This window comes from Paracoccidioides brasiliensis (assembly GCF_000150735.1).
Source record: "Paracoccidioides brasiliensis Pb18 unplaced genomic scaffold supercont2.2, whole genome shotgun sequence".
Taxonomy (NCBI): Eukaryota; Fungi; Ascomycota; class Eurotiomycetes; order Onygenales; family Ajellomycetaceae; genus Paracoccidioides; species Paracoccidioides brasiliensis.
Window position 1 is genome coordinate 2,880,099 of NW_011371359.1, and position 16,582 is coordinate 2,896,680.

Genomic DNA, 16,582 nt, shown 5'->3' on the forward strand with positions numbered 1-16,582 from the left:
CTCCTCAGTCTTCTCTCTGGAGCAAAGTTTTATTTATTCCGTACGACAGTGGACTTACACACCACATCTATCTGTGTCTGTACACCATCGGGCGTAGACCTCCACCTCTTATTTACAACCTTGGCATTTCCCTCCTTCCACCTCCTCCCTCTTCCCGGGCAACCAAGATCGGAATCTCAGCACCACTGTCAAGCGGGGAATCCAAAGCCAAGGAAAGCAGCACGGGGGAAACCTCCTCATTTGGAGAAAGGAATTACCAATCGTTCTCCGCCATGCCTTGTGCCAACATATCTGCACACAGCCCGGCAACCAAGAGGCGGGGAGAGCACCACGTCCTACGGCAATGCTACGATGGTCAGGTTTATTAAAATTAAAATTGTCTGCAACGATGGGATATCTTCTTGGCAATAGGTTCTTTTCGCAGATTCCAGAGGGGCTAATAAATAAATGAGATCCCTAGTGATAGGGGTTTGATTGATATATAGTCATCACTTCAACCTGTCCAAGCTCTGGAATGCTTCCCCCTCCCTCCTCTCACCTCCTCTCGCCGTATGCTTTTTGGGGATACTGTATCTCCAAAAAAATAATATATATTATATAACATAAAATAAAATAAAAATAATATAATATAATATATATGTATTTGTCACGCTTGTATCAGCGGGCTTATATTTTTAGACCCACTCCTCAACAGTAGTAATATTCATTATTCAGCGACAGCCAAAAATAAATAATAATCTAATTATAAATTAGCAAAACCACCTAGGGCCTTGGGGCCACTCTTATCTTGGGCCAATACAAAGCAATGCTGTCAAATTTTTTTTTTAAACTAGGCTTCTTATATCTCTTCAAATTGTCCAGTGCAACAACCAGCGAAACCACACCCCGTTTCCCTACCAGTTGACAAATAGCAATTGAAACTAGCTGCTACATTTTTCTACATGTCCAACCTCTGCCGTTCTCATAATTTTTTTTTTTTCGCACCTGTAAAAGGGCCAAGATCCATGTTACGCCTGGTAGAACCATTAACTATTATTAAACTAGTCTCCAGTATTACGCAGATTTGTTTACACCCCCCTAACCAACCGGCTGCCTGTAGTTACTTGTCATCCCGACCATTTCCCATTCCTTCCAGCATCCCGCGCCCGGCCAGTCACAAAAGGAACAACCACAAATCGGCTGGTCGGGAGTTCTCGGAGCTCAAGAAATATTATTACCACCAGCTGCCTGTTTATTAATCCGTTACGTAGCAAACTCCGCGATACATTCTCCGCAGAGATATATACAAACAACGAACTGCTTTCGGAAGGAAAAACGATAAGAGTCCCGGCCCGGTAAAACTGCCTGGCACGGAGTACATGCATCCAAACTACACGTACATTGTGTCGTGTATGGTAGTTAATATGTTGGAACTGGGCCCGAGAACAGCCGGCAATGACAAACATTGACAGTCAGGGATCCCTTGATACCTAAACGGAGATTATATATATTCTTTGCGTAGTACAATAATATATATGTCACCACCATAACCTGAGGATGGCAAGCTTCATTGATTGCTAACTAGTTATGATGAAAGGGTCCGACATAACCGCCTTTTCGCTCGCAATCAGAAGCTGATGCCACTTCAGATGCTTTGTGCAGGTGATAATGGAGTGCTTGCTTGCTGTTCTAGCTAGTCAGCTATTTCGAAAGGGCATATTTGCCTTGTACCCCTCGCTGATATTTATTGCAAATTTACAAAGCCTGTCCTTTCATCTCCTGGGGGCTTAAAATAACCCAAGTGACTACTACATCCAGACTCCGTGTTCCTGCAGCAGCAATGTTTCAACGTCGCTTCAACGTCGCTTATAAATAATGTACTGCAGGGTTGAAGGAAGTCTCCGCGACTGGTTTGTTAGAGAAAGAATAAGAAAGAAATGGCGGGACAGTCAGCCAGCTGTCTCAGTCGGGGACTTCATTACCACCCGAGCGCAGCCTCTCATGTCCGAAATGTGTTTTGTCATTTTCACAATAGCATCTTCCAGCTATTCATTTGTTGAGTCAATCTGTCGGCTTATCCATCCATTTTGACAGGGTTTATCCAGCTGTGCACTCTCTTTAAAGACTGTCTACTGCGTCCTTCTTGCTTTCTCTTCCATATATCATATAGCTTGCTTCAGAGCCTATTGGCCTTAGAGACTCCCACTGGAATGCGGCACTTCATATATATATGATATTTTGAAACATTTAAAATTTCCATCGGACTCCCAAGAGCAGCGCTGATAAAAAAGATCTCTTTCGATACACCTTCTTCGGTTGTGTTCCTTTTCCGGGCGTTCCTAGTTGCCAGTCTCTTCTTCGATCAAATCAGCTCACAGCGACGCGGTTAGACCCCACATCTTCAGCCCTAAAGGTTCTACGTTTTCTTATTTTCCTTATACAATCTCAACATCTCAGAAATTCAACATATTTCGTCATAATCATGGCTTCGAAGAAAGTTGCAATCATTGGTGGTGGTGAGTGACAAAATTACAATTCGAACATGATTTCCCAATTTCCTACCGTGAAAAAATAGATCTAGAAGCTGCCTAACCTGCTCGTAGGTCCCTGTGGTTTAACTACTTTAAAAGAATGTCTGGCTCAAGGTCTCGATGCTGTTCTGTTCGAAGCCCGAGATGGAATCGGAGGGCAATGGCGTTACGAAGAACCTGATCCCGAGACAGGCCATGCCGTATCTTCTGTGTATGAAGGCGTGATCCTGAACTCGTTCCGCGATGGTACTACCTTTAGCGATTTTCCCATTGATCCTGCGCACTATCCAGACTATTTCTGTCATCGCAAGATGCTAAAGTACATAGAGCACTATGCGGACCACTTCGGGCTTAGAGAATTTATTCGGCTGCAGACGAAGGTGGTCTCCTGCAATCAACTTGCCGATGGAAGGTGGACAGTCTTACATCACAAAACTGGGGAGGACGAAGTTACATCGGTGTATGATGCCATATTTGCATGTACGGGTCACAATTCCCGCCCCTGGATTCCTGAGTTTGAAGGCTTGAATTCTTTCAAAGGAGAGGTCCTTCACAGCCATATATACCGGAGAGCAGCTAGATTTGAGGGGAAGAAAGTTGCCCTTATTGGATTTGCTAGTTCAGCTGTGGATCTGGCGTGTGAGCTGGTGCCGGTGGCGAAGGAGGTGCACATGGTTGCTAGGAGAGGCGGATGGGTTTTTCCACGATTTCTGCTTGGCAAGCCAACCGAATCATACGAGAGTAAGTATTGTGTTTTACCCGATGATATTCCTCCGTATGGTTCCCATTTAATCTCTGGGGTGCAACTCTAGGTCGAGTCTCTGGATCGATCGTGCCCGCTCGGTTTGCAGAATGGTGCGAAAAGAAACTACTTGTATTTGCTGTTGGTGAGGTGCCTGAGGAAATTAAACCTGATCACAATTTGAGCCAGGCCAACATAACAGTCCACAGCAATCTGCTCGAATTTATCAAGGTTGGCAAAATCAAAGCACATCGTGCGAGTGTGAAGAGTTTCACTGAGCACTCTATAATTCTCACGAACAATACAGAATTAGATGTTGATGCTGTAATTATTTGCACAGGCTATCATATGGAAGCCCCTTATCTTGCCAGGGAGACTTACCATGTGGAGAACAATCCAATTCTGAAGTCACACAACACCATTGATCTTTATAAACTTGTCGTTTCTCCCCAGTTTACTAACCTGTTTTTCATTGGATATATTGAATTCCGGGGTCCTCTCCTTCCCGTCGCTGAAATCCAGGCGAGGTGGGCGTCATCAATCGTAACCGGGAGAGTGAAGCTGCCTCCCGTCGATAAGATGAATCAATGGGTGAAAGAGTTCCAGGAGGAGTTGGTCAGGACTGTATGTTGGAACTCCCCTATTTGCAGTGACGAACACTCCCTTCTCACATTAGGTAGATGGTGGTCTCCGATCGCCACACAGTAACCGTCCGCTTCCTACCCTACTGTGACTCATTACTCGCCGACCTCGATGCAAACCCCACCTTTGCTCGTCTTGCCCGGGGGCTTTTCACCTGGCACCCATTACGTGCCTTCTTGGTACTCAAAGCGGTGTATTTTGGCAAACGGACGCCCGCACAGTTTAGATTGTTTGGGTATGGGCGGAAGCCTGAGATAGCTACTGCTACGCTGCTAAGGTTAGCGGGGGATAACAAGGAGATAGATGCGATTGAGAAGGAACTCGTTATTCTGGACGGTAATAAAGCTGCTAGTTCCAAGGCCAACTGAGAATGATGGGACGAAGGGAAGGGGGGAATACTATGGAGGATGACCACAAAGTGGGGATTTTTCCGATCTCTTTTTGATTAGGTCGGCCTTATTACTGCAGTTCGATTGTTTGCTTACTTGTAAAAAGACAGCGAATAACGGACAGGTTCTGGGCTGGGTTGAATACCTGAATAGTGGGCTTCTTTAAGGATGCAAATATCTCTCTCCTAATTAGTGATATATAGGCAGGCGGCATGTAAATTATATCCTTAATGTTCCCATCAAACAAATTGTCTACGCTATGCCTATTTTTGCTAAATTCGCTTTTCCCGTACAATGGAAATCGGTTCCTTGTAAGCATATAGGCTGCTAAGAATACTTATAGGGAGCAGGTGACAGATTGTTCCACTCTTTTAGTGCAAACAAAGTTGCCATGAGAATTTTTAAATTACCCTTTAACAAGAGCTCACTATTGTAAACCCGCTCCCAGCATTTTACCATTCTCACAACTAAGAGGTACAAAAATGGAAAATATCAAATACGCAACCTCTGTCCCAAGTACACAAGGATGAAAATGGGAAGCTATTAAGCACCAGCAGAAGCACCGCAAAAAAACCTCCTGGGCAATCCGTAACAAGGCTCTCGCCAACATGATGCAGTACTTTCGATCTAGAAGTTTGGGGAAGGAAAACCATAGAGACGCAGGAGAATAACCGTCTATACCAGGTCTGAAAAAGTTAAAACATCAGATATGCGCTACGATTTGCGCTACATGTAACTTCGATGTCCTGTTACCCAAAAATATGATAATGAACTTTGATCACTTATTTGTGGAGGTAGACATGCTCCTGATAACAATGGCCCCAAGAGGGATTTATGCAGGAGCTTGCACAAAACACATCCTAGATATGATGAATAGCAACCCGCTTGACTGATGGGCTCTGGGTTTAAGAAAATGTAATGCGCTGTGCATATAGTCCATATCAGACAGAAATGAAGGCATTATTTGATTTAGGCCAGTAAAACAATGACCATAGACTTAAACTGCGTACTTGTCAGAAGCACAGTTTAAGTTCCACCACCAAACTCAAATCCCGCGATTAACAAACGACGTTGATTTTTCTGCTATATTACTACATAGGTTTTAAACAGGATTCCGACAATAAGGATTTATAGAATTATGCAGCTCATTGGATATGCAATTTACTGAATGTTAATGAGCGAAAACGGATTCCTCGCTGACGGAGTGAGTGGTATCTCGGAATGATGTAAAAATAGATTTTGTCGTTAAACGCGCGGGTAGCGCTAATCCCGCACGTTAATTAAGCGAAACCACAAACCTTCCTCCCCCTCTGCTTCTTTACATCAATCCACCTTGGAATCAACATCCAAACCATATAGAATCGAGCTCTTTGAATCAGATACAAATTTGCCATACTGCTAAACTCCAAATAATAAAGTTTGGGATGCTGTAGCAATATCTTTGGCATAACTACATACTTTGAATTCTGATCTTCGGTTTCTAACTTCATCCAAACCAAACATCTAAGAGCATACTGCTGTTGACGTAAATTTACATCTTCTGACAAATATGACGCAAAATATTTCTTATTTCAAGAGGACTTTCCTCCCCCTCTGTAAATGTCTATTCTTTTCTCTTCCAATTCCTCGAACGTCTAGTATCCAGTTAACGGTTTTAAGTCTGCCTGATTTACTTTGAAAATCGACTCTTGTTGATCAATATACAAAGCAGCTCAAGCAAATATACTGCTCTATTCACTACGTTGAGTTTTTTGAAGCCGCAATTGCCTTGAGCGCGTTTAAAATCAGCCAAAAGGCTCTCCATCAAGCGCATTGCTGTGGAACCTCACTGACGCAGCCAGCCACAAGTCCTCCATCGCGGCTCCACGTAACTCCAGGATCACAAGCCAACAGTACCTTGAGATTATTTCTGAAGTTTACTGCCATCTGTGAAGACACCATGATTCCACTTGTCGAAAATGTAAAGGCAATCGGCAGGGGCTTTCGCTTTCTCTACAGGGGCACCCGATCCTGCATCCGACGCCAGCAAAACAAAAGACAAATGCGAAAGAATGATAGCGCCATGTCTTCTGATTTCTTTCAAATTGATCTTTTCGATTGCCACTATCCCAGAGATTTCAAGATTTATGGGGTCGGATTTACCCATAGCGACCTTTGTCTTCTTCTCAATGAGGCATCTTCTTCATCGGAGGAAAGCCTTTATAGTGAGGAAAGTGAACTCGATATTCATCCAGTTGCGGGTTTTCAATTGCCATTTTCGACGGCAAAGGCGATTATTGAGGCATATCGATTCGGTCCAGAGAATGGTCCACCAGTCAGTGTCCTCAATTACAAGGATAGCGTCAAACATATACCGTGGAACACGCTCGCCTACTTCCGTTCCAACGCACAGATCGTAGACGGCGATTTACTCCTGAAGCTCGACATTGCGAAACAAGCAATCGATCCGTCCACCATCGCCCGATTCCAAATTGTGTCGTTTCTCAATGAAGACCTGGGGGTCTATCTGAACTTTGGCAAATTCAGGTTCAATAACGACGGTTCAGATTCAACACTCTTCATCCAATATCCGCAAAGCGGGGTTGAAGTGCGCGCAGCCTTGACGACAGACCCCGAGACCAACGCTCGTGATATGCGAATTACCCTATGGTGCAATTTCGGAGCATGCGACTTCCCAGACCGTGACATGTTAGAGAGCGTTACTACGTCTTATAACGCCATTGCCTTTTGTGGTGATTTCCACACCATTAGCCCGGAGGAGTCGACGTATATGAACTATTTCGACGATACGTCGCCTTCGAAGTTTACGGACTACAAGCCGCTTGAAATGGCTTTGCCTTCTAAAGATAGATAATACGAGGATGATAGATGGTATGTGTTTGGATAGCGATGTTCACACTTTGAGTTGGCAGAGCTTTTTTATCATGTCACTGACAGATATTTAGCTCCATCCGATGCCTAACTAAGCATGTCGTACCTCACCACATATTTGCGTCTGATGACACTGCAGCCGTCTTAAGAGACCATCTTGGCTTTCCTCAAATTGCAACACGATACAGCCAAAGATATGCGAACCACCAGGCCGTCCTTTGTCATTTGCCAATTTACTATTTAATTTTGCGTGGATTTTGTTGGGATTTTATTTTTCTTTGTCACCAAATTGCCAAACTATTATTTGTGTTTTGTTTAACCTGACACACTTGGATCTGAATAGTATTCGAGGCCTCCTGGGATCCATGTCATCTAATTATTACCCCCTATTTTTTCTCATTTCAGTTTGTCAAAAATGTCAGGTCTTGTTATTTTCAATATGTATATTTATTATCTCTACTAATGTCTAATAAATTAATGTTTGAACCCTAATGTGAACTATCATATTTACTCTTATTTCTCTGTTTCAAAATTTTAACAGGATATGCTTATTCACGCTGTTGATTATCGGAGTATTTCTCAAGTTACTTCAATTTGAAGATTGAAATCACAAATTGTCAAATACACTTCTTTGATTAAGCAGTTGAGAAATGCAGGCATGTCAAAATGAAAAGAACCTCAATAGCAAGAAAAATGACATCATTATTATATTCTAGTCAATGATAATGATGCTAGGAGAATGATTCACGGACTGCTTGATTTCTTTCTGTGAAGATAAGAAATAGAATAGTATTGTAGGACCTGACAAAGAGGTACAACACCACAAAATTTTGGAGGTAACTCCCTCAAAATGAATCCAAATCCTATGTTTTCGTCTTTGCTCATATGGTCAAGCTTGATGTTTACAATGTCCTCATAGTTACCAGTATACCAGGCATGAAGTTTACTATCCCTAGAATGAATATCCTTCCCCCAGCCATTACGGGCGCACTGCCAGATAAGCATGTAGAAAAATGACTCAAGATTATGCTGATAGATATAGTTGATATTAAGCAGCACCTCAATTGCCATGAACTCCATCATGCCAGTCTGGTGCTGTGTGTCACTTCACCCACTCTCAACTTCTTTGGCAAAATCCAGATCAATTAGCATGCCTGAGTGGCCATCCACCTTGTCTGGATCAGTGATTATTATGTTGTTCTCTGAAATATCCTGATGAAGGATGTTCTCATCCTGGTAAAGAGACCAGTGTGCCTTTATTGCATCATGAAGAGCTGTGAAAAGCTCCAAGGGTGATCTGTAGTCATATATTGACCAGCCAGCAGGTGAGATCACAAGACACTGGAGGACACAGTTGTCATAGAGTTTCTCATCATTCCTGTCAAAGAGGCTAAGCCTGTGTGCTCACTGAATGGAAAAAGCTAGTTCATTCTCTTCCTGAGTGTGGCTTGATGATTGATTGATGGAATGTGATTGTTTGAATGTCTGCAGCCCCTTGTCTGAGGATCTGCACTTCCTGAAAGATGATTTTCAACAGATATCTAAGTGACAGAGCTTGGTGAGTGGCTGAGAGTGATGAAATGAGAAGACTGTGCTGGAGGGTGTGATTTTGAAGTCATGATGCTTGCCATTGAAAGTCAGACTGCAGCGCATGTCAGTGATACTAGTGATGGCACCATGGCCAATGATCCTGGTGACCCCCTAGACATTCTTCTGACCTGCCAGCTCAAGGAGTTCCGCCTCTGGCTGCTGCTTGTCCAACACTCATGAGAATTTGGCAATGCCCTTCACTTGTCCATCATTTGTGAGAAAACATGTGGTTCCATGACACATGATGGCACACTGACAGGAAAGCATTTCACTCAGCTGTATCTTCTTTTCCTCTGAGTTCCCAGGCTCTTTAATAGTTATTTATTTGCTGCTGTCTTCATCTCTACTAATAAAGATGTCCAGTTCCAGCTCCTCATCACTCATCATGGTGTAGCCCACAGGCACCTGAAAGAACTGTCTCAAGTCTGTGTAGACATTGATGATGCCTGAGCTATAGGGGCCTGAGTGGTCAAACACCCACACTCCCATCTTGGTCCTGCAGACAGTGAATGTGTGGGTGAACCACTGAGTGGGCTATGCGGCAAAGACATCACACACAGCAGCTGATCTGCAGCAGTGTGGTTGTGATCCCAATGTTCTTCTTTGATTTTTTTTTGCGCTTGCTGACCACCAGGATGTCTCTCCAGTCATGTTGGTTTCATGAGGGGCTCCCATCCCTAGCTCACAAAAGAAGGTTGACTTGCCATTCTGCCTTTGCACCAGTAAGATCTGCTTTACTCATTGTGGTGTAGTAGATGCTGTGTGATTCTGAGAGAAGGTCTTCTTGAAGATGAAACCACCAGGCAAGGACATCATCCTGTGTAGGAGGGTTGGGAAAGTGAGCCCAATTACCATCACTATCTGGGGCCAGTATGTGTTGACAGATGGCATCTGTGTTGCTGCTCCAGTCCTTCTCCTCAAAGTATTTGTCAAAGAAGCCCTCAACATCTTGAAATGTGCAGTCATGTATCTCCTCAAAGATTCTCAGATCCACCAACTCACGCGTCTGCTCAGAGCCTTTCTGTGATGATGAGGTGAATTTGACTGGTGTGCTGTTAAAGGAAGGGGAGATGCTCACCAGAGGGGTTGATTGAGGGATGTTGTCAATGAGGTTAAATACAGCTTTCCAGATGTCGATGTTCCATTTATTGACGTACTAGATTTCATTGTCTGGGGTGACCAAGCATACAAGCGACCGGTAGTCGTCGTACTTGAAGTTTCCTTGTGCCTTTTGGAGACGCCTGACGAAGTATGCTGCTAGATCAGACACCATAGTCCCATTACTCATTCGCGAGCGAAGGCTGTAAGCTGCATCCTCTCCCTGTAGAGCAGAGAGGAATTTTGATTTCACATTCCGATAGAGTTGGTCAAGGCTCTCATCAACGCCATCATAAATTAGACACGACTCATAGACTTTTTCGGCTTCCTGAAGCGCGCCTCGTAGGAGATCGACCAATTTGGCTAGAGGATGGTTCTTGATAATGTTGCGATCTTGTTGTGAAAGTCCCGCCATTTTGACGGTAAAATAGACCCTTATGTTGGTCCACTAGGAATTGAAAAGTGAGGGAAAAGTTGAAGGGTGGTATGCTAACTTTATGAATCAAGTAACCAAACTTCAACAACAGGTGCAGATGGGAAGCAAACACTAGACCAATATACAGAAAGTGTTGGCAAGTTATGATGTATGGTATCTGAGAGAGAAGATAGCTCGCTGGAAACGGATGCTGGTGTATGTATATATACATAATCAAAGGGAGAATCATGATCAAAGGGTCGATCCAGCTTGGTTTTGATGTGGTAACTGCGTGGATGAGAGAATGGATAGAGCCGCTGAGGAAGGAACCGGGTGGTCCTGGAATCTAGACCACTGATGATCAGGGCGCTCTGCGACCGCCTGCCTGACGAACCCGGTCTCTATCTAGATGAGATGATGGCAACCTTCCTCTGGGATGAGTTCCACACCCTGGCCACAACCTCCAGCATCAGAAGAGCCGTTGTCGTCAAAAGTAAAAAGACTGCTCGGCAGTAAACTAGGGAGCGAAGCGCCGACTTACAAAGAAAGCTATTTGCACAATTTATCGGACTTTCAGTCATATCACCTAGTCGTACGTCGATGAATCTGGATGCGATAAAAGGGCTGGGTTCAGACGGACAGGCTGGTCACCCCTTGGCATGGCCCCCATGCAAGTATCTGTGAGGATTTCAAAGCCCAGCTTCTTCAGCACTGCGGAAAATGGCCAGAGCCTAAATCTGTTGTGATTATGGACCATGCCTCGTTTCATCGTTCAGAGAGGATTGGGCAGGTGTGTGCGGACGCGGGGGTGAAATTGGTTTATCTGCTGCCCCACTCGCCGGACTTAGAATCCGATTGAGGAATGTTTTGCTGAGTTAAAAAGCTTCATTAAGCGTAACTGGAATTATGATGAAGCGGATCCTGATCAAGGATTTGATGCCTTGCTCACATGGTGTATTGATGTGGTCGGTGCGAAAGAAGAGAGTGCTAGAGGCAATTTTCGGCATGCAGGCTTGAAGATCAAAGAGGTTTCAGAAAGTTGCTAGGTACATTGTTGGTTGACAATGAGTTTGCCACGCACGCTCTCGATGTAATGACTGTTTGTCGTTGGGCTAACCACTCATTAAACCAAGGGTCATCTAGAACTTGTCTCGCTGACGCTCTTACAGACAGCTCAAACTGCAATAACTTTCCAATGATTTGCCCCAGCCTCACTATGTCCTCTCTTGTGAGATTGGAACTCTCCATGCCTTCAAAGTACACTTCTTCCAGCCATGCCTGCAAGTTGGGCCCGGTGTTTTCTGTGGTTCTGCTTTCCCCTGCATTTGTTGTATCCTTGCCATCTATCACATTTGGCCAACAAGAATTGTGGGCGTTATCAAGAAGGTGTCGAGAGGTGGATGGCCCGTGAAAAGTTCAAAGAGCCATCATACCTGTCAGTTTACTGTTGTATATAGCGTTTAGCCTTGGGTGATTTCACCCACCATGCATCCCATGCTCCACAAGTCAACATGATAATCAATGCGATCTTGAAATATAACTTCAGGTGCCCGAACAGGTAGAGGTGTGTGTAGTGTTTTGAGGAACTGCTGTGGGTTAAAAAATGATTCCACAAAGTCAATTATTTTGATCAACTGGGCTGGATTCCAAGAATGTGTCCGGTATGAGGTAGGCCTAACAATATATTCAGGTATGCCAGGCTCCAGGCCTTTCCCATCGCTCCTCTGGACATAGCCAATTTCTGGTTTTCCTAGCATCTCAGTAAAGCCTTCTTCAGTTACATTGTCCATGCAATGCATAGTGAAGACCAAATTGCAGGTATGCAGATCAATACTTGATGAGAATTGTTCAAAATATCCCCAAGAGAGTGACCTACCTCCATGTCCAATATTCTGTTGGTGCAAGCTATCAAGCCTGATAAGACTTTGCTCCGCAATGACTTTGGCAAGCTTCCCAGGGAGTCTCCCATAAGGAAGGTGTGCATCAATTGTGTCTGGAATATTAGTCCCCAGAAGCTCATAAACTAGGCATTCATTTATGAAATCGATTTGGGCCATTTAGATCAAAGTCATCAAGAGTGTGCACTGTATGTTTCAGACAAAAGTGATGAGATGTCAACTCCTTCATGATTTGGAGCTCTTGCATCTCCTCATCATGGTCCCTTTCTACAACCGAAATTTTGACACCAATATAAATCTCTTCTCTGCAAATAGGCAACTTCTCAGTTAGCTAGAACTACAAGAGTCACAAAATTTTGTACAACCTTTGATCTCTCACGGCTCAAACTGTCGAGTAACCTCCCCATCCTAGTTTATGTAGCACTTTACACCTTCCAGCTTTCTGGTATGCTCCCAAGGAGACTGAGTGGTAACTGACCGCCTTGTCAGTAGTGATGAAGTGGCTCCGCGTCAACGGGGGAAATTTAAAGGGGCTGGTCTATCTGCCTCTTGTCCAGATGAGTAGACATGGACTTAGTGGGAATGCAAACCCGTGAGATGCTCCTCAAGGGGACAGCACGTCTCGATAGTATCCAAGCAATTGCCATTGGATTATGTAAACCGAAGTTGTCTGTGCCTATTCTGTCAAGTATTAACACGAGTCCAGATTGTTGTGATCGGATGTCCGATGTTGCCCAGGAATAAATGACGTTAAACTACTCGCAAACGATAGTTAACTAACTAGCTTAGAAATGATCTGCATAAGCGCCTGCAACATAGAGGCGGCAAAAGCAGGTTTATACAACGACAGGAAAAGCATATATATCAGTGCTGCCCTCCGAAGATGTATCTAAGGTCTAGAAAAAATATTCTATACAACCTACGGTATCTATACGAAACTTGGAGCTTTACAATATCTCCTATTCCCCGGGCAGGCCATCAAGTATGCGGCTTTCATTCCTCGAGAATGACTTAACCCCTTCCACCCTTGGCCTCGGAACCACCCGGAGTATTGTTTGATGACAATCTGCACCCCCCCTTTAGTGACCCATCTCTGGTCGCTGTGTACTTCAAAAACATCGCTGCTGCTTTCCACAATTCTCCTGGGCTGCAGGCCCAACCGAGCGTATGGGTTTCTTCTTGGACGGCGTCTCAGTCTAGTATCATTTTGTGTTGGTTAACGCACTTCGGTAACTATAAGTTTGGGGTTAACCCGTTGGGTTTTGATTGTCGACACCAGAAGCGCAATACATGAAAATAGTGTTCTAGCGTCCGCGAGGATAACTGCATTATCGAAGTTGTCCAATATATGGGTTTGACGTCTCACTAGATCGGTATATTCTTCAAGCCTCTTTCGGATGTAGCCCATCTCTTCCTGACCGAGAGGTTTGTACATCTGCTGAAAGGGAATCGTTGGCGAGCTCTCTGCAAGAGCTATATGAATTGGTCGAGTCCAACCCGGTACAGCTTTGGAGGGTTGAAGGTTGAGCGGGTTTCTAGAGAGAGAAATATGGATAGCTTTTCCAGCGAGAGCTTCCTCACTATATACATAACTGTGAGCCGCCGATTCCCAAAGCTGTGTCACCGGCACCGGAGATGTCGGTCTCGTGCTAGTAGAGTCCAGGGAGAGGTCTTTCTGAGACTTAGCAGTGCACTCCTGCTGCTGGTCTCCAGAGTGCTGGACCTTCGCGGTCATTTTTGTTCCCGGGTCGATACTATCATTCCTTTCTGCGTCTAGACGTTAGTTGCGACCGGTTATAAGTAGAAGAATGGGAGTTTTCGGTGCACCTGTGGCAGAACTTGTACCGCTGTCATCTCTGCTGTCCACTGAGCCAATCTCTGCTTCTTCGATCTTAGGAGTTTGGGTTATCCGGGTACTCATGATGGAAGTGTGGCATCGGATGATTTACAGAGCTGCGATGACTTTTGTGAGGAGAAAGGGAAGATGGAGCGATAGAAGCAAGGCTGGGAGGAGGACTGGCTTTATATGCCTTTCAGCCCCCTGGTCTACGTTAATGGTTCTCCTTCGAGACAGACAGGGAGTGCCCTTGAAAGACCACATCGTCTACGGGATTCATTAGCTGATGAGCTAGGAACAGTTTCATCATTGATCTGATGAGGGCGTATTGAACAAGCTCGGAGAAACAGTGCCTACGAACTGAGGGAGATTCCTATGCCATCTACAGTACGCCCTCCACGCTTCCCGTTGATGTATGGCTAGCGATGTTCACAAAATTTGACTAATTTCCATCAATTATTGAACTACGACAAAAAATATCAAACAAGGCGAATCTTGCGCCGAATAGAACAGGACTCATTGAGGTTCAGCGTAAAAACTAGCAGCGTTGCCATCAGATACAATTTCTGACAGAAAAACGTGAAGAAGGAAAGAAAGAAAGAACAAAACGCGCTCATTAGTTCTCACAGGTGGACTGCCTGACAGATGACCTCCACAAACAAAAGAGCCGGGGAAGATGTGTAGAATCCGTCCCAGTCCGCCTGCCTAGAAGGTAAACTCCGAAATAGCATCTCGTCAAACAAAACGCCAGAGGGCCTGCCAGATTGAACCTCCACATCAAACATCCGGTTGCAAAAACATAAAACTGAGACGCAAGAACGCGTTGGGCCGGCCAGGCTTCCGCAGTAGATCACGCGCTGTGCGCCTGGGTGTTCTCTGCAAGGCCCTTGAAAGAGCCCTGTGGGGTTGATTATTGCGCGTGCCCTGGAGTAATTTTTCACCTTTCCCCTTTCGTTGCTGGCTTTAGCAACCCAATTCTCCACATCAGCCACTGCGTCGGGAGGCGACTGCTTGCGATCAAGCAGGAATGATAGCAGGATCAGCTGGGCTGAATACCTGGTCCAGAACCTTGGCAGAAAACTCATTTGCAAGTCACTCAATTGTTTCGTCATTGAACTCCTTTCCTGAAGTGCGCTGATTCTCATCTGACTGCTTGAAAACTGTGCAGAAAAGATGAGAACTCATTTTCTGATCAGCAAGCTGAATCAAAATCTGTCTATCCGCGCAGCCAGGGTGGATGAGTGCGTCATTCAAACACTTGATGTGATTTGTCGTCATAATCAGCAGTCAATCTTCCTGTGAAGACATGCCATCCAGAGCATTAAGAAGCGCGGACAGAGATACATTTCCCTGAGATTTGCTCTTCTGTGAAGGACCTACCGCGCCCTGGACGGTGTTTTTCATCATTCCACTATCTTCTGTTCATGCTGCACTAGCAGCATCGATATCTTCTAAGAGATTGACATAATGCAGGGTAAGCTGGGCATACAAACTGCTTAGACAGCTGTCATCAATGCTCAAAAGATTGAGCACATAGATATTGAGCTCAAAACGCCCGGCGACAGATAAGCTGAAACTGGACTTTCCAGTTCCAGGAGGCCCATACAGCAGGAACCCTCTTCAAATGGGAATTCCGCCCCTTGCAATAATGAGTATAAGCTTCTTCTTTCTCTTACATGATTACAATCTGCAGATTCTTGACATTTCCGAGGAGATATAATATCATAAGAACTCTCAGAGCTCAATACAGATAAGTGACAATTATTCATAAGCTTCAAGAACTTCATGAGTGAGTGAAAGCTATGATGATCAATGATCAACAGAAGTAGAAAAAACAGATCAACAAGTAGTTTTCAACAGTTTAGTGAACAATTTAATATCAGAGACAAAGTCTGACTAAAGTCTTGAGAAAATATAGACTGATCAGTCTTCTGCTTTACTAGACATCTGTTATGTAAAATATATAATTCTTGGAGTTTTAGATAGTTATAACTACTGTCTAGACACATCTTCTGATAATTCATAGTGTTTTTCATATGAATTTTATTCAATGAGCTGCCACTAATTCACTATTCTCACAAAAACAAAATGATTAACAACTGTGATGCCAAGACTTCTTATACAAGCTCATTGCCGTTGCACTGCTTACTTGAGGCACTTATAAAGAATCAAATTACTTCACAACTGATATTTCTCATTCCATGAAGAATTAGATTATCTAAGATAAAACCTGTTGTTAACTTACCTATTCATATATATAAACCCTTTGAATTCTCTGAATTTCTTTTGAAAGATATAGAGATTAGCTACTATTTAATTCTATATCTATGTTTTCACTTATTACTATTCTCTTTTCTTCTCAATACTCTCAGCTCCTATTCTTCTACTCTTTTATAATATTAGTTATAGTGCTTTTCATACTTTTTTTTAATGCTTAGTTCATTTACATTAAAATGTTTTCATAATAATTGTTAGAGCTACTTATTTAAAAATAATAAGATTTGAATATGAATAAAACAATTAATAATAAATGAAGAAATTACTGTTGTTAGAAACTGCTTTGTGAATAAACTAACCACATTTAACTAAT

The 16,582-nt window shown here is 43.8% G+C and overlaps 6 protein-coding genes across 6 annotated transcripts; 2 read left to right on the plus strand and 4 right to left on the minus strand.

Annotated features, from left to right (window-relative positions):
- Positions 1–2,461: 2,461 nt before the first annotated feature.
- Positions 2,462–4,262, plus strand: PADG_02104 (uncharacterized protein; the record flags this gene model as incomplete). The annotated part of the gene is made up of 4 exons (XM_010758907.1): positions 2,462–2,495; positions 2,583–3,251; positions 3,323–3,876; positions 3,933–4,262. The coding sequence occupies 4 exons, from the start codon at positions 2,462–2,464 to the stop codon at positions 4,260–4,262; spliced, it is 1,587 nt and encodes a 528-aa protein (XP_010757209.1).
- A 1,960-nt stretch (positions 4,263–6,222) lies between these two features.
- On the plus strand, positions 6,223–7,137 carry PADG_02105 (uncharacterized protein; the record flags this gene model as incomplete). The annotated part of the gene is made up of 1 exon (XM_010758908.1): positions 6,223–7,137. The coding sequence occupies one exon, from the start codon at positions 6,223–6,225 to the stop codon at positions 7,135–7,137; it is 915 nt and encodes a 304-aa protein (XP_010757210.1).
- Positions 7,138–7,898: 761 nt separating this feature from the next.
- On the minus strand, positions 7,899–8,234 carry PADG_02106 (uncharacterized protein; the record flags this gene model as incomplete). Its single annotated transcript, XM_010759399.1, has 1 exon — positions 7,899–8,234. One exon carries the CDS (start codon positions 8,232–8,234, stop codon positions 7,899–7,901), a length of 336 nt encoding a protein of 111 aa, XP_010757701.1.
- An 831-nt stretch (positions 8,235–9,065) lies between these two features.
- On the minus strand, positions 9,066–10,257 carry PADG_02107 (uncharacterized protein; the record flags this gene model as incomplete). The annotated part of the gene is made up of 3 exons (XM_010758909.1): positions 9,066–9,240; positions 9,431–9,796; positions 9,902–10,257. 3 exons carry the CDS (start codon positions 10,255–10,257, stop codon positions 9,066–9,068), a joined length of 897 nt encoding a protein of 298 aa, XP_010757211.1.
- A 1,020-nt stretch (positions 10,258–11,277) lies between these two features.
- Positions 11,278–12,314, minus strand: PADG_11370 (uncharacterized protein; the record flags this gene model as incomplete). The annotated part of the gene is made up of 2 exons (XM_010759619.1): positions 11,278–11,600; positions 11,738–12,314. 2 exons carry the CDS (start codon positions 12,312–12,314, stop codon positions 11,278–11,280), a joined length of 900 nt encoding a protein of 299 aa, XP_010757921.1.
- Positions 12,315–13,371: 1,057 nt separating this feature from the next.
- On the minus strand, positions 13,372–14,076 carry PADG_02110 (uncharacterized protein; the record flags this gene model as incomplete). The annotated part of the gene is made up of 2 exons (XM_010758910.1): positions 13,372–13,922; positions 13,983–14,076. 2 exons carry the CDS (start codon positions 14,074–14,076, stop codon positions 13,372–13,374), a joined length of 645 nt encoding a protein of 214 aa, XP_010757212.1.
- Positions 14,077–16,582: the final 2,506 nt, after the last annotated feature.